Source organism: Trichogramma pretiosum, unplaced genomic scaffold, assembly GCF_000599845.2.
Source record: "Trichogramma pretiosum strain Unisexual culture from Peru unplaced genomic scaffold, Tpre_2.0 scaffold56, whole genome shotgun sequence".
NCBI classification, from domain to species: domain Eukaryota; kingdom Metazoa; phylum Arthropoda; class Insecta; order Hymenoptera; family Trichogrammatidae; genus Trichogramma; species Trichogramma pretiosum.
In genome coordinates this window covers 213,931-233,518 of record NW_019641680.1, presented here as the reverse complement: position 1 = coordinate 233,518, position 19,588 = coordinate 213,931, and the positions used below count along the sequence as shown (strand labels likewise).

The 19,588-nt window shown below is 35.1% G+C and overlaps 5 protein-coding genes and 1 pseudogene across 9 annotated transcripts; 4 read left to right on the top strand and 2 right to left on the bottom strand.

Annotated features, from left to right (window-relative positions):
• The first annotated feature begins 546 nt into the window (after positions 1 to 546).
• Positions 547 to 19,392, top strand: LOC106658159 (gamma-glutamylcyclotransferase-like). 4 transcript variants are annotated; one of them, XM_023460976.1, is made up of 4 exons: positions 547 to 622; positions 18,340 to 18,474; positions 18,555 to 18,853; positions 18,926 to 19,392. In XM_023460976.1, the coding sequence occupies exons 1-4, from the start codon at positions 584 to 586 to the stop codon at positions 19,041 to 19,043; spliced, it is 591 nt and encodes a 196-aa protein (XP_023316744.1). In that variant the 5' UTR covers positions 547 to 583; the 3' UTR covers positions 19,044 to 19,392. The 4 variants fall into 4 exon arrangements, with proteins under 4 accessions (XP_023316744.1, XP_014235476.1, XP_014235475.1 ...); XM_014379990.2 differs by lacking the exon at positions 547 to 622 and adding an exon at positions 17,368 to 17,510; XM_014379989.2 differs by lacking the exon at positions 547 to 622 and adding an exon at positions 17,369 to 17,531.
• Positions 1,288 to 2,514, bottom strand: LOC106658161. Its single transcript, XM_014379992.2, has 3 exons — positions 2,202 to 2,514; positions 1,889 to 2,104; positions 1,288 to 1,811 (listed from the first exon to the last, which is right to left on the bottom strand). Exons 1-3 carry the CDS (start codon positions 2,434 to 2,436, stop codon positions 1,771 to 1,773), a joined length of 492 nt encoding a protein of 163 aa, XP_014235478.1. The 5' UTR covers positions 2,437 to 2,514; the 3' UTR covers positions 1,288 to 1,770.
• Positions 3,320 to 4,442, top strand: LOC106658158 (annotated as a pseudogene).
• Positions 4,358 to 5,005, top strand: LOC111693226 (yrdC domain-containing protein, mitochondrial-like; the record flags this gene model as incomplete). The annotated part of the gene is made up of 2 exons (XM_023460977.1): positions 4,358 to 4,488; positions 4,576 to 5,005. Coding segments are annotated over 2 exons (255 nt in total), but the record flags the coding sequence as incomplete, so codon positions are not given.
• Positions 5,593 to 8,811, top strand: LOC106658153 (atypical kinase COQ8B, mitochondrial). 2 transcript variants are annotated; one of them, XM_014379982.1, is made up of 10 exons: positions 5,593 to 5,786; positions 5,926 to 6,119; positions 6,276 to 6,851; positions 6,922 to 7,266; positions 7,344 to 7,428; positions 7,514 to 7,629; positions 7,693 to 7,855; positions 7,918 to 8,120; positions 8,193 to 8,446; positions 8,521 to 8,811. In XM_014379982.1, exons 2-10 carry the CDS (start codon positions 5,931 to 5,933, stop codon positions 8,693 to 8,695), a joined length of 2,106 nt encoding a protein of 701 aa, XP_014235468.1. In that variant the 5' UTR covers positions 5,593 to 5,786; positions 5,926 to 5,930; the 3' UTR covers positions 8,696 to 8,811. The 2 variants fall into 2 exon arrangements, with proteins under 2 accessions (XP_014235468.1, XP_014235469.1); XM_014379983.1 differs by lacking the exon at positions 5,593 to 5,786 and having other exon boundaries at positions 6,016 to 6,108.
• On the bottom strand, positions 9,502 to 17,244 carry LOC106658180 (titin homolog). The gene is made up of 14 exons (XM_014380022.2): positions 16,987 to 17,244; positions 16,537 to 16,707; positions 16,326 to 16,462; positions 15,824 to 16,252; positions 15,539 to 15,738; positions 15,067 to 15,470; positions 14,914 to 14,979; positions 14,796 to 14,846; positions 14,166 to 14,712; positions 12,575 to 14,096; positions 12,067 to 12,510; positions 11,636 to 11,975; positions 10,383 to 11,558; positions 9,502 to 10,299 (listed from the first exon to the last, which is right to left on the bottom strand). The coding sequence occupies exons 1-14, from the start codon at positions 17,033 to 17,035 to the stop codon at positions 10,211 to 10,213; spliced, it is 5,625 nt and encodes a 1,874-aa protein (XP_014235508.1). The 5' UTR covers positions 17,036 to 17,244; the 3' UTR covers positions 9,502 to 10,210.
• Positions 19,393 to 19,588: the final 196 nt, after the last annotated feature.

Sequence of the window (19,588 nt, the reverse complement as noted above, 5' to 3'; positions counted from 1 at the left end):
GCGTCAACAATCGACGTGTAATATAATGAAAAAGTTAAAGCAACTATACTATCGACGTCGTTGACGGTTGGTTGACTCGACGATATTATATTCTACGCGCCGAGATTACACGAATCTATATATCGTTACGGGTAAAAGAGAGAAAAGACGCAAGTAAATTACACATTTATAAATATTACATCGGCGCGTTGTGCATTTTGCAATGAAGTGATATGTTCGCAGGGCCCATGAATGGCCCATTCAATGGTGGTAGTGGTGGGGGTATAATATACCCCCGTCTATATTCGGTGTCGCGATTTTTATTTAAGCGATCCGAATTCAAGAATTTTAAATTACTAATCTGCATTGTGCGTCGCCGCGCGACACACGTGATCCGCGCGATAAATACATCCACTTGCTTTCACGACTTGTAATACCGAACGACGATTAAATGTCAATTGAAGCGTATTTGAAGTCGATTCGGGGAGGGCGATGCGATAGAAGGCGTTGATATCTCGCGCGTATAAGTAGTTTAATTTTGAAAAGTGTATGGCTTTTGAAAGTACAAATTATCAAACGAGTTCTCTACGATTTTTCCAAGTGAATGGATCGATCAAAAGCCATACGAATACCGACCAGAGGGGTAGTATTTAATTCTAAGATAATGTAAAATTGCTCCGATTTCTATATGAGACATCTGCAAGAACCTACTTCGTTTACAGACCCGCAAGTATTTTACACTTGGCGCGCAGCGACAGCCTAATTCCTCGAATAAGATTTTTTAATCAATTTGGAGTTATTAATAAAGCAATGACAGGTATTAATTGGTATCGATCCTATCTCACCAAGTTAAAATCCCATCGTTCGAAATAATCTAAATTTTCAAAACGGAGTAGTTTTTACATTCGATAATTTGACGTCGCAAACGAATAATCTCAAGACTCGCGATTAGGATACTGTAGATCGATTCTTGGGGAAACGCAGTCGTATATATAGTAGCTCTGCCACGTGTTAATTCGGTCGTTACACTTTTCAAGTGCGGCTGAAAGATAAAAGCGAATCCTTGATTAATTGTATCTCGAATCTATTAGAGCGGGAAAATGACGATAAGAGAGGCAATCGGATAAAGATTTTACAAACCTTTATTACAAATAAATTAATTAACATTATGTACATTAAAATTAGTTAACTAATTTATACAATTACAAAAGTACCTATTTTTTTAATACATTTTTTTTTTATAATTAATCTTTGATCGTCGTCGACCTTTATCGACTTTCAGGTACAAAAGTGAGGTATAACGTGCATCGTAACCACCGCAGAGCGACTCGAATTCGCGGCAGCTGCATATAAAACGTAAATCTAGTGTGGTAGGGACACCGCCCATGCCAACTCATGCACTATCGTTATCGGTCCCGCGTCATGCCTCGACGCATCGACAGCCTCTTCTACGCGACAACATAATATCTTAATGATATAGCGGTAGGTTATATTATAGTCGAATCGGAGTCGCTCACGTGTGTACTAGCGCGTCCTTAATGAAAAAATACAATAATGACTGAGAAAATTGATGGTAATTGGACTAAATTTGGACTTACACGTAAAATTACATATTCCTCGCGGATCTCCACTGGGGTCTATAGTACACTTTTCACTATTTACATTTCACGCGTGTCGTCTGAAAAAAACGCATTACACAGTGGCGGGAATTAGTTCTTCCTAGAACTGTCGTGTCATCGTAGCGTATATAGGAATACACAGAGAACGTTTTTATTTTCGAGCCGAGAGAGTTTACTGACCTCTCGACGGTCTTCCTTCCAATTTCAACGATCCTGAAAAATTTTTACGATGCAAAGTAGTTCGAAATCAGGGTAGTAAAAAAATATTTATAAATTCCCTTTCCACTCACGCAATACATCCAGTACCCGGGAATTTTGACGATGTTTGCCGTAATGAACGTTCACGACCACGCGACGTATTCTCTTGATGCACAACAGCACTATCCTGACTATCTCCTTGACGGCGATGTTCGTGTGGTGGCAGGTATCCTCGATGAAGCGCTGCACTTGATGCGGCGTCACTCGTTTGAACGATTCTTGGATCAGTCTATTCCATCTACGAGATACTGTAGAGGAATGAGAAATAGTCAATGCATCAAGAACTAGCAGCAGCACATGTGTGCATCGACGTGTCAATGGTACACAACTACTATATACACTTACCTTGTAAAAATCTCATTCTATCCTGGATAGGCAGCCTGTACATGACGTCCAGCAAACAATCGTCGTTCAATATCTCGATGGAATTGTTATAGTTAAAGTGGAAATCCTGCTGCACTGGTGGGCTTTTCAACGACGACAAGTCCAGCGACTGGATGTCTTGCACCAACGAATTTTCCGCGGTCGACGACGAGCAATGATCGTCCCGTGGCCGCATAATTCCCCACGATAAACTCATGTTTGTTGAGATCACGACTATAACGATATATAGGTTCGACAACCGAGACTAGATTCGAATATTAATAGTTTCCGAGCTCGAGGCTCCTTGTGAGTTTGAAATGCTCGCGAGCAGACGGGTGTGGGTTCTTGATCCCGCTGGCTTAGGCCGCCGCCCGCGCCTGTCTCCGACTGCGGTGCACATGTGTCGTTACATTTTTTCGAGGCGCCAATCGAATTCTAATTTAAATCGTTCTTTCTCTTCCAACGAATTTCAGATGAAAAAAGTATAAGTTTTAGTAATATTCAGGCAACCGCGCGGAATAACGACTCGGCGAGAAAGAGGTGATTTTTTAAATTTGAATCGGCAAGCGTGCAACCGTCGACGCGAAAAATTTTTGCACACTCGCGCGATTCGGCTAGTGATTTTTGTCGCGTCCTGCATCGACGCAATGTGTAGTTCGATTGATTTAAATTATGCTCCATTAGTTGATTTTTAAAATAATCTTAGTACTTTATTAGCCCTGAGATTAGTCCTCTGTACTTTATTTTATTTTTGTCATCTTAAAACTATAAATAATTTTTTACACATTTGCGTATAAGTGCGAATCTCTGTTTATGAGATTCTGTTACTCCTGATCGTTTGTACGGCCTGATTTCGTCTGTACCAAAACCAAGTATCCAAATGTTCCAATTTTTCTCAGCAAATAAAATTTGTTTTAGTTTATCATGGCTATTTACACCTTTTTCAATAATTATGGAAATGTCACTCTCTGTACCTAAGTGCACGGTTGTATGACACGTCAATCAACGAATGCAGGCAGGCTTTACCAAAGCGACCTCGTGCGCCGAGCGCTTAAATTTTAGCTTGTGTCAAACTCGACATGCATGGTGTAATAAAGCCGCTGTGTTGTCGAATCAGTCGAAAAAAGAGTTCCGCTTCCACTACACGTGACTATTACAATCAGTGAATGGTGCTGTAATAATCAAAACAACGAATAACATTTAAAAAAAAAGGTCAAAGGTATGTTGACAATTCAGTTTTTTCGCACAATTTTGTACTTGATGTCAAATGTCGTTCTATACACTTTGTGCATCATGAGAAAATTTAAAATGATCATAAAAGGTTAAATTACAACAGAAAACAGAAAACTATTTTTCAAGTTTTCTCAAAATCGTTTCATTGTTGTGATAATGGCCTGATTAATAGTTTTTGTTATAAAAAAATTAATGTATAATCACGACTGCATTCCAATCTCAACAAAAATATATTGTTACAGGAATTGCTTCTGTATCAATCGTTCAATTCAGAAGTCGACGAAAAGATGCTCAAATTTTGCCCCTGGTGTAGCAATCTGTTGCAAATACATGACGACCATGCAGGAGTTCGTTTTAGATGCAGAACTTGTCCTTACATTTGTAAAGTTACTGGATCCATACGCAGTTACACGTATCCCAAGCTAAAGGAAGTCGACGATGTACTAGGAGGATCGGCCGCTTGGGAAAACGTGGATGCAACAGACGAGCGCTGTCCGAAATGCGCTCATCCTAGAGCTTATTTCATGCAAATTCAAACTCGGTCTGCCGATGAGCCTATGACGACATTTTACAGATGCTGCAATGCACAGTGCTGTCATAACTGGCGAGACTAAAATCTACTTCTGATTCATTGGTACGTTCCAGTTGTGATTGTAGCTTATATTTCTATTGAAAAAGAGTTTCTGTTATAAGATAATTATTTATGCACATGACATGTATAATTTAGGGAATTTAATAAATTTTTTTTAATTGAATTTTGGTTATTTTCATTATGGATCAGATTCACATGGGGCCAGTTACATTTCCCTTAAACAATGCCAAAGAAATGGTTAAGCATTTACCACACACTAAACAGTGACTTTGTGGGGGTATCCGAACTGCTGCTATTGCAGCTGAATTATTGAAGGCATGAAAAAATTATTGCTCTACCTGCAGATACTATTTATGGTATAGCTGGACTGGTGGAAAATGAACAATCTATATCCAAATTATATGAAATCAAACAAAGAGATTCCAAGAAGCCTTTAGCTATATGGTAATTTTTTTCACAATTCCAATTATTTTTTCTGTGAATTTATTCCTGATTACTTAATATGTTTGTAATAAACAATGTATATTTTAGTTTATCGAAACCAGATGAAATTGTTAATTGGACACACACGCAAGACTTGCCAGAAGGTCTAATTAATGCATTATTACCAGGACCTACTACTCTAATATTAAAAAAAAAAAGACAGTCTAAATGAATATGTATATCCTGAAATTTCTAACATTGGTGTCTAACAAGGGTACCAAACCACAAATTTGTGACAGAAGTTGTGAAATATTTAAGAGAGCCAATACCTTCAACTAGTGCAAACGTTAGAAAGACTAGAAGTACCCTTCACCCTTCAGAATTTAAAGAATTATGGCCAATGTTAGATGGTATATTTTTTGAAAAAATGGAAATTAAATCATACAGCAATTCATGCAGGAGGGGTTCAACGATTGACATTTTTTAAGTTAAAATCTCCAATCATTTATAACAACTGCAATTTATTATTCAACTATAATTATATTACATTTAGTCAATTTTACTTTAGTTGCGAGTAAATTATGTTAACAGTAAAATAGATCGAATCTCATCATGTAATATTACTATTAAAATAACTTCCTCTTTTCTATCAACTCAAGAGTAATTTAAATCATTTTTCCCTTTCTCTTCCAACGTATTTCAAATGAAAAAAGTAAGTATTAGAAATATTCAGGCAACCACGAGAAAACTGGTGATTTTATCAATTTGAATCTGCAAGCGTGCAAGTAACGACGCGAAATATTTTTGCACACTCGCGCGATTCGCTAGTGACTTTCGTTGCGTCGTGCACCGACGCAGTGAATGGGTGATTGTATCAATTTAAATTATTGCAAATGTGGCAAAAAAAGGACTTTTATGTAGTTTGATCGATTTCGAATAAATGTCCGATACGTTCAAAAGAATTTATAGAAAAAAAAAAGAAATATCTACGGGTTATTTGAGCGACTACAATGAGTCGCGCTCGTCGCGATTGAAATTACATAATATGCAACGTCCGTAGGTATATGTCGCGGCGGCTGTGAGCTTCAAGGTCTGCGCTCGTATTTAGTGGCGTCTGCTAGAGCAGCAGCAGCAGCAGCAAATTCGCGTGCCTTGTGACTTCTGTCCACTTGCACAATATTTTCGGACGCGGATGTTACATATTTTTGAAAGCAATTGGCTGTTCGATTGACGTTCGTGTGATCAGTACCGACTCTCTATTATCCGTTATCATTCGTGGCTGGTCCGATCAATTAATAATTCGCCATCAAATCGTACAGGTATTGCACCATTTGTTGTTTGTTTTTTTTTTGCACGTTGTGGAACAGTGAAAAACTTTGGATTCTTCTTTGTGCGATCGACGACTGTCAATGAAATTTACGTAATGTCACGATAAAACGACTTTTCTCTGATTCGCAGGCAAGATGTCTCGCAAAATTTCCGATACCGTCGCCGTTCTTCGCGGCATGAAAATTGTCGTGGATGCAGTTCTGAGGGAGCAGGAAAAGAAGTTTCCCAACATGATGAAACAGTCCAACGTTCAAAATTATGCCGACGAAGGCTTCAAGGGTTTGGAGAAATTACTTGGTGATATAGATGCAAGTAAGGTTCCTGTAAGTTTCTGATAAAATTTTGCTTGTAAAAGAATCTTTTCCCGTTTCACAGTTCAAGTGCTTCACATGTGAAACTTCACGTCATTTTATTGCATTTTAAGAATTTCGAGGAAGAAAAATCATGCTATATTGTATCCTTATCTATTGTTTTTTCAGGAAAAATTAGGGAAGGATTTGAAGGAATTCGCAGAAAAATTGCACGTTATTGAAAAGGGTTTATCTCAGTACTCTAAAATTCGGCTCGAAGAAGTATTAGGCTTTAAAAATTTATCAGAAATATTGCAAGAAGATTTAAGTAGTTTAGGAAAAAAATTGCAAGTATTTGATCCATCTAAAGATCCTAAGGAAGTACCTTATAATCATAGCAATGTATCATCAGAAAATGCCCAAGCATCTACTGCATCATATGCAGCACAATCTAATGAAAATGTACAAAAATCTAGTAGTAATATAAATAGAAATCAATCTCCAGTTAAGTATGCCAGTGTAAAAGAGAAAATAGAAACTATAAGTGCAGTGAATTCTGAAATACCAAAAGTTGAATTGTCTGAGAGAGATAAACAATTGTTGAGAAAATTAGAAATCGAGCATGAAGAAAAAATTCGAAAGCAACAAGGTCATGAATCTGAATCATCAGGAACAACAGGTTCTCAATCAGACCCTAAAGAAAATTTGAAATCCAAACCAAAAGTATACAGTAAGCCTATTTCGTACTCTAAACCAAAAGATACAGTAAGTGTCATTTAATCAGTTTCTGTTTTAAGCAGCTTAAAAATTATTTTTAACTTTTATCTTCCCGTAGCTCTCAGAAAATGCAAAGGCTAGAAAAGTTCCTTCAACAAGAATAGGAAGAATGGTCAGCTTTGGTACTCTTGGAGTTGGTCTAGGTGTAGGAACTTTAGCTGAATATGCAAGGAGGTCATTGGGTTTTAAAGAAGCAAGTGTAGGTCAAACTTTGGATAGCATGTTCCTTACAAAAGCCAATGCTGAAAGAATTGTTGCTACACTGTGCAAAGTCAGAGGTGCAGCATTGAAAATTGGTCAAATTCTTAGCATTCAGGATAATACAATTATCAGCCCAGAGTTACAACAAGCTTTCGAGCGTGTTAGACAAAGTGCTGATTTCATGCCAACTTGGCAAGTTCAGGTAAAGTTTTTCACATATAGCTAATTTTAGCTTAATTTTTTGGTACATTTTTATAAATGAAAAAACTTTTATTACAGAAAGTACTTGCTAGTGAATTGGGTCATGATTGGAGAGAAAAATTAGCTACTTTTGATGATAAGCCTTTTGCTGCTGCTTCAATTGGTATTTTATTTAAATAATATAATATAATATATACAACAAAACAACTTCACATTACTAATTTTATTCAAATCTTGTTGGGTCTTAGGTCAAGTTCATCATGCTACATTAAAAGACGGTAGGCCTGTAGCCATGAAAATTCAATATCCAGGTGTTGCAGCTGGTATTCAAAGTGATATTGAAAATTTAGTTGGTGTGATGAAAGTTAGTATGAAATGGAAAATTTTCTATAGTATCTTGCACAACTACATTAATTGATAATTTTAGGTTTGGAATATGTTTCCTGAAGGAATGTTCATTGATAATGTTGTGGAAGTTGCTAAACGTGAATTATCATGGGAAGTTGATTATGTCAGAGAAGCAGAATGTACAAAAGTTTATCGAAAGCTTGTTGAACCTTATCCAGAGTATTATGTTCCAGAAGTCATAGGTAATGTAAAATAACTACTGCTCCAACGAAAAAGAAACATAATACATTTTTTGGTGTTTCAGATGAATTTTGTACTAACCAAATATTTACTTCTGAACTAATTGAGGGTGTTCCAATCGATAAATGTGCAGATTCAGATATGGAAACAAGAGAGCATATTTGTAGACTCATCATGGAGCTATGTTTGAAGGAACTTTTTGTATTTCGGTACATGCAAACAGACCCTAACTGGTCAAATTTCTTTTACAACACACAAACCAAACAAGTATGTTAATTCTTAAACAATTATAATATAATTTTTCAATTGAAAAATAATTGATGTCCATTATTTTTATAGCTGATTTTGTTAGATTTTGGTGCATGTCGTAGTTACACTAAAGAATTTATGGATAAGTACATAGAAGTTATAAATGGTGCCAGTGAGGGGGATAGAGGAAAAGTTCTTCAGATTTCAAGAGAAATGGGTTTCTTAACCGGCTATGAGTCAAAAGTTATGGAAGAAGCTCATGTAGATGCAGTAATGATTTTGGGTCAAGTTTTTGATAGAGATCACAAATACTTTGATTTTGGTGGACAAGATGTTACTAGGAGGTACATAAAAATTATATTTTAAATGCTGTATTAAAAAAAACAATAATCTATTTCTTATTTCATTTATTCCACAGAATTCAAGCTTTAGTTCCAACGATTGTACACCATAGACTTTGTCCTCCTCCAGAAGAAATTTATAGTTTGCATAGAAAATTATCGGGTGTGTTTTTATTATGTGCGAAAATGAATGTTAAGATTAATTGTCGAGATATGTTCCGAGAAGTCTACAGAAATTATAAATTTGATTAATGTCATTACTTACCATTGATTGTGAATATTATAAGATAAATATTATCTTGTCACACTGTATTATATTTTTTAGCTCTACAGATCTAATAAATCATTTTTTATGATTTTAGTTAAAATTTATTGTTATGAACCATTTTTTTGAGGGTCAAGCAACAGAATAATTTATTGTTGGTAAATTTTACTTATGTTGTCAATATTTATGATTTTTGGGAGATGACCGAAAAAGACGCGCATCTTCTGCAGTCAATGGTAGTGATCCATACTTGTCAAAACCTGGACCACTTTTCATCGTTTTTCTAAAATCTGTTCTTGGTTCTTCGGGACAATATTTTTTATACATTTTAAAACGCCAAAACCTGTGGGAAGAACAATTTTTTATTCGTAATTATTTTGGAACAATCCACTTTACTAACTGTTCTGATGGCGTGGGAATGATTTCATTTTGAGATTTCGGCAAATCGTTTACGAATTTTTGCCAACCCTTTTGAACGTTTGAATTTTTTAACGACAAACATCTTCTCTTTTCGTGATCTAATTTTTCTATACTCGTTGGTGGTTGAACTTCTTCGGGCAATGAAGGATAATAGTGTTGCCATATTTTTGATAAAAATTCGTCATTACCTATGCACACATTTTTGATAAATTCCAATTTCGAGCCACTGTAGATGGATTAAAATTAAAAATATAATTACTTAATTTCGAGTCCTCAGACTTTTCCATTATTGGTCAATACTAATAGGTTATATATCAAAATACAAATTATTTCGTAAAATAAACGTTATAAATAAACTGAACATCATAAACAATAGATTTCAAAAAGCGTGTATTAGAGATCATTTTTTCATGAGTTACAAAAATAGACTTTTTTACATAACAATATATGTATGACAAACTTTTTTTATTCTACTAATTAAGAACAATTAGATTTAATGATTATGTATAAAAATATACACTTTTTATTTATGACATTAAGTCTCACACCTCTTAGCAGCAGTCTAAAAAACATTACAAGATCGTCCGATAAATCTATAAATATATAATATAAATATATACAACAAGACATCAAAATCATAGGTTCAATATCTAAAATATTTAGGTAACGCTCGATTATTAACATTTTTATTTTCTAAATCTATTTATAACGATGTACATACTGATGATCGAGTAATCAAACAATTCAATTCGCGTTTGTTCTTCTAATAAAAATCATTTGCAAAAACCGTTAAATCCTGTAGGTTTTTAAACAATTCAAAACTGCTGTACAAAATTTTTTAGTACAAAGTCACGACGAACTATTGATAAAGAGTTTTACATGCACACAGAGGATGCCCTTTATAATACTTTTAGTACACGAATTGTTGTCCTCCTCTGAAATAACTGTACTTTTCATAAAAGCACGCAATAGCAGGGCTCGTTTAATAACATTCAGATCTGACTAGTAGAGTTTTTCCATGGCCATTTAAACAACATTCAAACCGGTTTTGCAGTATAAAATTCTATATTTTACAACATTTTCTAAGAGAGGATGAAGGCATTTTTTCGCCTCTTTCTTGTGATCGAAATGACGTTAGTACTTTTCCTCTTCAAATTTGGTTTCTCAGTTACTAAAACAAAAATAATTATGTTTATATTATTAACAATATCAGACATAATATAATTCGCGTTAAAGCAAAACGTTTAAATATACCTGTGTTAGTAGCAGATTTAGCAGCTTTAGAACCTTTCCTTACCGGATTCAATTCGATTATCATTTCTAGATCTGTAGGGTGCAGATAGACGGGTTCTCCATCGCAAAAAGCTAAGGTTAACTGAAGCTCTTCTTTTGTATAATGCTTCACTCGAGGACGTCTTTTACCTTTTATCGAATTATTTTCATCCCACTCGAAAGTAAATTCATTATTGAAAGATTCTATATTATCGGCGTACTCCACGTCTGGAATTTCTTCATCCGCTTGGAATTCTCCATCGCGAGAACGATCGTCTGTATTTTCATTGCTAACTGAACCATCGGATTTTGAATTATTCTCATTTTCTTCCTCTTCGTCTAGAACCAATTGTAGATTTGTGTCACTGTCACTGTCATCAGTATGTTCGCTCAGATCGTTTTCCCGATCCAACCGTGTGATGCTTTCGACGGCCTTGAGGCGTTCGATTTTGGCACTTTCCGTCGATTCGTTCAGATCCTTGCTAGGGCTCGGTGGAATGGCATTGCTCTCTTCGGGCGTAGTTTCGTTCTTCGAAATTGGAACTGCTGTTATACTTTCGACGGCTTGCTCCAATTCTTCGGAACACTTGTCAACGACAATACGCTTCTGTTGATGCTTTATTTGTTCTTCTTTAAGTTTTTGCGCTTTGAGCTGAGTATCAACCAGTAAAGAGTTTAATGAATTGGGTAATTGTGGCGGCTTCATAGTTGTTGCAGGCTTAATCTGTTCGACTTTGATAATTTTTGGTTTGCCCTTTGCTTCTTGCGGTGGTTTGAGCTTTTCTTCGTTCTCGCGTTCCTTTTCGATCATCAATTCCGATATTCTGGCGTGAAGATTTGTATTTTCCGCCGGTTTTGACACATATGGTGTTTCGTGAATATCTAATTCTGGATGATTACTCTCCTCCTTGGCAGGAGTTTCTTTGTCGATCTGAGCAAGTTCTTCGTCAGTTTTATTGACAGAAAATACTTTTTGCGGTGAAGATTCCAATTGTCGCCGAAGTTCTTCAAGCTGGGCATCGTGTTTATTTTTATTAGTCAAATTATCATTGATGGCATCTTTTTCGCTTATAGCAACACGCGTATCTTTGTCATTTTTCTCATTTTTATCTGCCAAGGATTTTGTTTGGCTTGACTGATCGTCCTCGACAACATTATCTAGAATAAAAAAAAATTAAAGGTTTTAAATTACGTGATAAGAGGAAATAAAATAAAATATGAAAATTTTAATTTACTCGAATCTGCGTTTTCATCATCAATTTCATCGTTAGATATAAATGATGATAAAGACGAACAACTGGATGACGTCGAGCTGCTAGATGATGAAGATGAATCAGAAGAATGACTAGCTTCGGAGAATTCAGGACTTTCCTCTTCCTCACAATTTTGTATCTCAGCGGAGCCATGATGACTTTCTTCGTCCTGATCGTTTTGTCTCTCTTCAGGGGCATGATTTTTCGATTCCATATTTTCTTCTATTTGCTCTTTGAAATAAGTGATTTTCGATACAACTTCAATTTTATTTAAAGCGATAGGATGAATTTTGTAAAATGGAGCACCTTCAGGAGTATTTCTCTGCAACGTAAAACCATTTTTATTTTTATGGAAAATTGATAAAATCACATATTTTAAACCTAATTTTAGAAATTTTTGAACAATTTTTTACCTGTGGTCTTTTCGCATTATCCTGACCTCGCGGCGGTGACAGATAAATTTTTGGCGTGGGTGGACAATCTGTCGGTGTAGGTAAACACATTAGCACAGATTTAGAATCCTCATTCACAATCTGCATCGGTTTATCGGAATTTTTCAGTGATCCGGGACTGAGTAGTTTGGGAGTGGGCGGGACGTCTTTGACTTCTTTTTGCGGCGTCCCGAAGTCGAGAACAAAATCGTTCAAGGGATTGTGGTCTCGTGAATCTACGCTGCTGGAATCGAGAGTCTTGAGCTTGGCATATTTTTTCTTGACCATTTTTCCACCCTCCATTTTTTCGACGTGAACATATAATTCAGATTCAGATTCAATGCTTTCGTGGGTAATTCTACTCAATTGTTCTTCGATTTTTTTATAATCAATCGATGTTACTGATGAATTTTCTGTGCTCAATTGCTGCAAAAAAAACATGAATAATATTAATTTTCCTTTTAATTAAAAGATAATCAATTATATATACCGTTTCATTGAGTTGACTCGTTTCTGTTCCCAAAGTTGTTTGAAATCCAGCGGTGGGACTATCTTGATGAATCATTGTACTCGAAGCCAGTTGAGAAAACTTTTTAGTTTCGATATGTGATGCGGGCTTTTTCTTATTTCTGTCACTTGAATTTATTTCGTTATCTTCCAATGAATTTTCTTTGGACTCTTTATTTGACTTGGTATCTTTTTTCTTGTCCTCGTCATTTTCTGTTTGTGCATACCCTATTGAAGAAATTTTCTCTTTCAGTTCGATATTTTCTTTTTTATTTTCTTCGCCTAAGTTATTCAGTTCGTCGTGTTTTTTCATTTCTATACTTTGTTTAGCGACTGTTTCTTTTTCCAACTCTTGCAGAGGTTCGTTTGCACTTTTCATGCCACTTAATTGTTCATTAGAATGATGAGTTTTATTATCCAAATTTTTCTGTTTATTTTCACTCACGGGAACATCTTTGTTTTCAGAGCTCTTACTACTTTTCTTTTCTTTAACAATTTCTGAATTTTCTTTATTTTTCTTTTGATCTCTCGTTTTTTCTACTCCGTTCTCATTGAGTTTGGATGAATGTTTATTTTCTTGATCTCTGATATTCAATTTGCTTACGATTTCTGGATCTTCTTCAAAAAAATTTTCTTTCCTCTTTTCTTTTTTGTGTAACTTTTTCTCGTCATTTTTGTTTGTAATTTTTTTATGATCATCTTTTTTCTTCGAGTGTTCTACGTTTTTGTTATATTTACTTTCGTGAGTGATTTTTTCCTTTTTATTTGCGTCGTGTTTGTCGTCTTTTGAAGAATTCTTTTTACTTCGATCTTTCTCGTATCTGGATGATTTTTTCTCGTCGTGACTCCGTTTTTTCGCGGATTTCTTTGGCGTTTTAGAGCTTTTTTTCGGTCTTTTCGGAGTTCTTTCGTGTTTTTTAAATTTTTTCACACTCTCCTTTTCTTCACTGTCTATAGCCGAATCTGCAGAACGTTTTAGATTGTCTTGCAGCTTCACAATTTCTAACGCATTAAATTCTGTAGATTTGCCGTTTTCGTTATCTGAAGTCTCAACATTGGTTGCTTCCGATTTCTCATCAGGTGACGCAATGGTATTTTCAAATTCTGATTGGAATTGATTAATCGGCAAATCTACGTTTGTTTTTTCATTTCCAGCAGCAGGTGCCTCTTCAACTTCTTTCTGATCAGTCGGTACTTTTGCAGAAGAATTTTGCGTAGTTGGTTCTAGTTTTTGCTCGATTATAACTTCATTATTGATTTCTGGAGATTGAAAAAGATGAGAAACATGCGAGCCCTTTGGTAGAGATTGTTTCAATGTGTCAATTGATTCAGGATTTATATTTGATAAATTGCCATCAGATCTTGTTCGATTCCAAGGTCTATCAAAATCTAAAACACGAACGTGACTGTTACATTTTTTAGGAGTAGAACGACTGCGTTGGGTAAAGTTATCCTGTGCTGAATTCATCACCAATGACGCTGGTGTGTTCAATTGAATACTGTTGCTAAAAAAATAAACATACGTTTTTTAATAAATTCAAGTAAGTTAAAAACTAAAGTAATTTTTTACACACTTGTACTTCTCAAATAATTTAAGATTTTGACTTGCACTTATCGCAAAGTCACGAGGATCGAAAACTTCAACATTTTTTGAATTTGATTCATTTTTTTCCGGTTCTGCATTATTCGTAGGATTTTTTACTAAATTCATATCACCAATTTTTTCATTCCTAAATGGAGTTTTATTTTTTTTTAAGAATGGGGACAAACCGGTACCCGTTAAAGATATAGAATTCTCCATACTAATTTCAGGAATATTTGCAATATGTTGCTGCATAGTATGTGGGCCATCGCTATCCGTGCCATACAAATTTATTGTATCTAAACCAAAAAATTTATCCACTTCGCTATTATTTTTTATCAAGGTCGGTATGGAATTTGGGATTCCATCAGCCTTCTGTAAAGTTTGCATGATGATATCATTAATGTCTTGTAATCCAGATAATCCAGAATCCATTTTGGTCATTTTTTGAGATTCTGACACAGGAACATCTGCATTAGCATTATTTACAATACGATTTTTTGGTGGGCAACTGATATCTGGTGTATGCAGAGTTTGATCTAATAAAAGACAAAAAGTCAATTAAAATTTCGAAAGGCATACTTGAAGTATAAAAATTAAATCTTATTAAAAGTTAGCATGCCTTTTTTTAATGGAGAACCTAAATTAAATGTTCCAAGATGTAAAGATGTATCTAAAATATTCATAGTGAATTAAATCTTTGTAATCAAATTATATAAATTAATAAAAAGTAATATTACTTTTAGCAATGATTGGTGATATGGTTGGTCCAGAAATAGCTGCTGTGCTCACACAATTTGTCAAATCTTAAAAAAAAAAAAATTTTTGTCGCATATTAAAAATTTCATCAAGTTTACAAAGAAATTTATAATTTAAATTGTCTTGAATATTACCTGCAGACGTAGAAATAGATGATGGAAACCAGTCACATGTATCAAATGCAAAAGTTTTGATGGGAGTAGAAGTTTCATTGGCATTGAAAAACAATGGATTTACATTTGTTTGAGGGCATGAAACTTGTGGAACAGTCACATAATTGGCATTATTATTTGCAACAATGTTCTGATTTTGTACCAATGAAGATTTTTCAGTAGCGCATTCAATTTCTGTATTTTTACTATTTATAACATTTTTAAAATTTGTTCCACAAAGTTTCAAGTTTAAAGAGTCACTGTTCATGTTATTTTGATTAGTAATCTCTGCAGTCGATACACAAGGTTCTTGTGTAATTTTATTTGTACCAATCTTTTCAAGTTCATTTGATGCTCTTGAAATAATTTTTTGCTGTCCGCTGATTCTGTTGAAATTTTTAATTTAAATTAACATCTTTATTACAACTTAAATTTAAAAAATATTTTTTCTTACTCTTCTATTTCCATATTCATAATTTCGTTGTTGCTTTTTTGTGGTTCTTTGTACTGGCTATCTTTCTCACATGGCTCAGCCAATTTTTTCTCAACCTTGTTTTTTGTAACTTGTTCAAACTCTATATTGACAGACTTGCCTGTGTTCAAATTAATGGTTGATGCTGCACTAGGTGTAGTAAACTCAGGATTGCTAGTTTTCTAAACACAGTTAAAAACATACAATTAGTTTATCCAAATTTAAGCATTAAATATACTTGAATTTGAAGATATATTTCATACTTACTTCCACTATATTGACAGATTCTTTACTAGGTAATGCTGAAAATTTGTCTCCAGAAAATTGGCCAAGAGACATTTCTATATTTTGGTCATTTTCTGAACTTTTACTATTTCCTAAAGTACTACAAAGCTTATTGTCTAATGCATTGGAATTTAATACTTGAGATTTGGCAGTTTGCTGAGAAGATTCATTGTTCTCCACAGAATTGCATTCAACCAACTTTTGCATTGGTTTATCAGTCTTTTCATTTGGTACTTTGTCTGTACATTTATCATTAGAGTTATTGATCACATTAGTAAAACCATTCAACAATGGAATCTCTATATTATTAGGTCGATGGTTTTGATCAGAAGATTCAATACCTTTCTGTAAAATTCTATTGTCAGTTTTCTGATTGGGAGAGCATACTGTGTCTTTAGACGTTTCATTATTCTGTGAAATTTAAAAAATGTTATAAACGTTCATTCATTAAAATATTTATAAAAATAAGAAATCATTCTGATACCTTTGAATGCTCTTGAGTATTATGAATATTAGTCTGTTCTTTATTATACTCTTGTAAAAGAATTTTAATTTTGTATATCAGACTCAGGCAGTTTTTCAATTTACCAGTATCATCTATCTGTATTATTTTTTCTTGTACTATATAATTTAACATAAAATGTATAATAGAATATAAACGTTTAAGATTCTATTTGAGTAGAGATGAAACTTACCAATAGAACTAACGAGACAAAATTGCTCTAAAATGTCCATCAAAGTGTAGCCACTCACTCGTGAGCTAAAACTTCTACCACAAGAAACAACAGTACGACATTCTTCCAAATGTGGAGATTCGTGGAGAAATGTTTTAGCTGATTCTGTACATTTTTCATAATTTAAATAACCTGCGCAAAAAATTTTCATTAAATTGACTAACTTTTACAGTAGCTTCGTTTCAATTGCAGTCATAAGGGTTGGCAGAGGATAAAAATTTTTTCGGGTTACAGTAAAGGTTATTGGATCATGGTTTGTATTAGTTGCAGATAATATTCACGATCCACGAAATATAGTTCTCGAATCAGTTCATACGATTCCCCAGGATTCGAAGAAAATTTCAGAAAATTTCCTCGCTTTCGTTGCGAGGTTAGCGCGAGTATAAACGAAAACAATTCGTGGTCTCTCACCGTAAACGAGTCGAGCAACTTCCGAGGGTAGCAAAGCCTCGAGTGCCATGTTCGCGGGGGAGAAACAACAAATAAACGCAGAAAATCCGCACGCTCGATTTTGTCGACGCTTTTCTTCCTCTTCATTTGTCCGATGCACCGAGGAGTTGCATTTTGGGCCGCTTATCTCTGCACGATACAGAGAGGTGTTAGATTTCACTTCTGCGGCACACGCGATATAAACACAACACACTGTATACGGCCATTCCACAGCGAGTCGCGCCGCGGTTTTTACGCGCGCAGGCGACAACGGCGTAGATTTTCGCGGGCATGGCTCCGATTGGTCGGGCGTTTGACGGTCAGCTGTTGAGGCTCCTAGCAGACGTTTCGTGTACATATCTGACGTCGACGTGTTTGTTGTTTATGATATATGGTACACACGCAAATGTGGCAGTGGAATATTACACACGTATTTAAGTACTTTGCGGAAACCGGTGAAAATACAATCGAGGCGAGGACATTGTCTTGAAATCCGCGAACAAAAGGTAGTCGCGGGTGGGTCGCAGGTCAGAAACAAAGAAAACTTTTTTTTACGTTCTCGTTAACTTAACGATTTTCGTATAGTGTAATGACACTGCCGAGGTTTGGCTCGCTGTCAAAGTCAATCGGCCGTTTAGCAACTTTACTGGTAATTAATTGAAATGAAACGAACCGGCAATTTCCGATAAAGATGTAATAATCGTTAACCTTTACGAGGCCGGATTTTTCAAATTCAAGTACAACGTCTTTAAGAAAAATGATTACAATTACGTATCTGACAATTGATTGTTATGCTAAGGTTAATTATTCGTTGCTCTCGTTCTGCACGATGTGATCTGACAATGAGATGGATAAAAGCATCCGAGCTCGCAGTATAAAAATAATAGAATTTGTCATGCGATTAATTATATTGGGTCAAATGTCGTGAAAAATTCCATTACATAGTTTGTGGAAGTCCCTAAGTAGAGATATAAGCATCTCGCGAGACGTGATACTGTCTGACCGGCTTTTTAATCTTCTTCTTCTTCTTCTTCTTCTTCTTTTTTGGCTTGTGGGAAGTACTCAAAATTACATATCGGCCACCGGCTTTTCTGTAAATAACAGCTTCGTAGTCGCGGTAAGGGCTGTCAGTTTCATAGCGATGATTCGCGCTAGCTTTTATTTAATTTTTCTTTTCGCTTTTCTTTTCGAAAAGATGAACTGCTCGCCGACTGTGAGTATAATACACGAAAGAATCGCGAATGGGGGTAGCGATACTCGGTTTTTTTTCACGAAAAAATCGTTGCCGATTTTATCGAACGATTTTTTGAAATTTCGAATTAATCATATTTTCAGGATCAGTCCTCTTGCGTCAGAGATCCAAGCATGCCGAACACATTCCTCTACTTCGCTTACGGTAGCAACATGCTCACCAAACGGATTCACATAAACAATCCGACGGCCGTGCAGAAGTACATCGGCGTGCTCAAGGTAAGCTATATATACGTTTTACGGAATGAAAATTTTCGATACAAAAACTAAAAAAAAAAAAAAAAAAAATCGATCGATAGGATCATCGTCTGGACTTCATTTACCACTCGAAACGCTGGCGCGGCTGTGCCTCGACCATCGTGCCTTCTCCCGGATCCGAAGTCTGGGGTATAGTGTGGGAAATCGACGTGAGTAACTTGCCGGCTCTCGATCGCCAAGAGAGCGTCCAAGACAACGTGTATTTCCGTAAAAACGTAACGATCAAGACTGACGCCGGTGAAAATGTCGACTGCTACGTTTACCAGCAATGCGTACTGCCAAAGGAATACGTGGAGCCGAGTTCGCTGCCCGAAGATAGACAGCCGTCGCTCATTTATTTGTAAGTTTTTATGCTCCCTTATAGAGATAAACATTCGATGCCTCAATTTTTATGAATCAACTCGTTTCTTAGGAATACTATGATCAATGGAGCAAAAGAGTTCAACATTCCCAATGAATACATTGAATTTTTGAAATCTTTTAAAAATAATGGTTACAACGGAACGGTAGACATACTTTCGAATAATTGATTATTTAAAGTGAAAACTCGAAGTGTGCAAGTATGCTTGTTTCTATTAGGCGAGTCTTCGAGGTAGCCCTGTGATGGGTTCGAAAACGCAGCTTTCCTAGCTATGGCCTTTGACTACGCTTTATGGAATTTAAATTTCATTGCAACAATTTTTTTTTTCTTGATGACTAGCCGTGAAATTTTTATTTCGCCAATCGCCAATTTAAAATGTTGACACTCGTTACGATTATTTTCATTCTAAGTGACTGTAAATTATCTGTAACAATGAGATTAAGAATTAAGTGACTTAAAGCATGCATAAATGTTTCAATTTTTAAAATCATGGACGAATGTTATATACGTTATTAAAATTATATGGACGAATATTATATACGTTAAAATTAAATGTAATTATAAATAACCGTGGAAAAATAAAATATACATGTTAAATAAACTTACACATTCAATTTTCTATATTAACAGAAATCCGATAATAATTTATCGATTGTTTAATGTTGTTAATTGTGTGAACTATATACATTAATTTACAGTGAATCATGTGCATTT

Coding starts and splice junctions, on each gene's coding strand:
- LOC106658161 (XM_014379992.2), bottom strand. CDS start 2,436: ATGAGTTTATCGTGGGGAATTATGCGGCCACGGGACGATCATTGCTCG. Junction 2,105..2,201: donor TAGAATGAGATTTTTACAAG/GTAAGTGTATAT, acceptor ATTCCTCTACAG/TATCTCGTAGATGGAATAGA. Junction 1,812..1,888: donor CCGGGTACTGGATGTATTGC/GTGAGTGGAAAG, acceptor AAAATTTTTCAG/GATCGTTGAAATTGGAAGGA.
- LOC106658153 (XM_014379982.1), top strand. CDS start 5,931: ATGTCTCGCAAAATTTCCGATACCGTCGCCGTTCTTCGCGGCATGAAA. Junction 7,429..7,513: donor TTTTGCTGCTGCTTCAATTG/GTATTTTATTTA, acceptor GTTGGGTCTTAG/GTCAAGTTCATCATGCTACA. Junction 8,121..8,192: donor ACAACACACAAACCAAACAA/GTATGTTAATTC, acceptor TTATTTTTATAG/CTGATTTTGTTAGATTTTGG.
- LOC106658180 (XM_014380022.2), bottom strand. CDS start 17,035: ATGGCACTCGAGGCTTTGCTACCCTCGGAAGTTGCTCGACTCGTTTAC. Junction 16,463..16,536: donor TTGTCTCGTTAGTTCTATTG/GTAAGTTTCATC, acceptor TAAATTATATAG/TACAAGAAAAAATAATACAG. Junction 15,739..15,823: donor AATCTGTCAATATAGTGGAA/GTAAGTATGAAA, acceptor AACTGTGTTTAG/AAAACTAGCAATCCTGAGTT.
- LOC106658159 (XM_023460975.1), top strand. CDS start 17,594: ATGACACTGCCGAGGTTTGGCTCGCTGTCAAAGTCAATCGGCCGTTTA. Junction 17,654..18,339: donor GCCGTTTAGCAACTTTACTG/GTAATTAATTGA, acceptor TCATATTTTCAG/GATCAGTCCTCTTGCGTCAG. Junction 18,854..18,925: donor CAGCCGTCGCTCATTTATTT/GTAAGTTTTTAT, acceptor CTCGTTTCTTAG/GAATACTATGATCAATGGAG.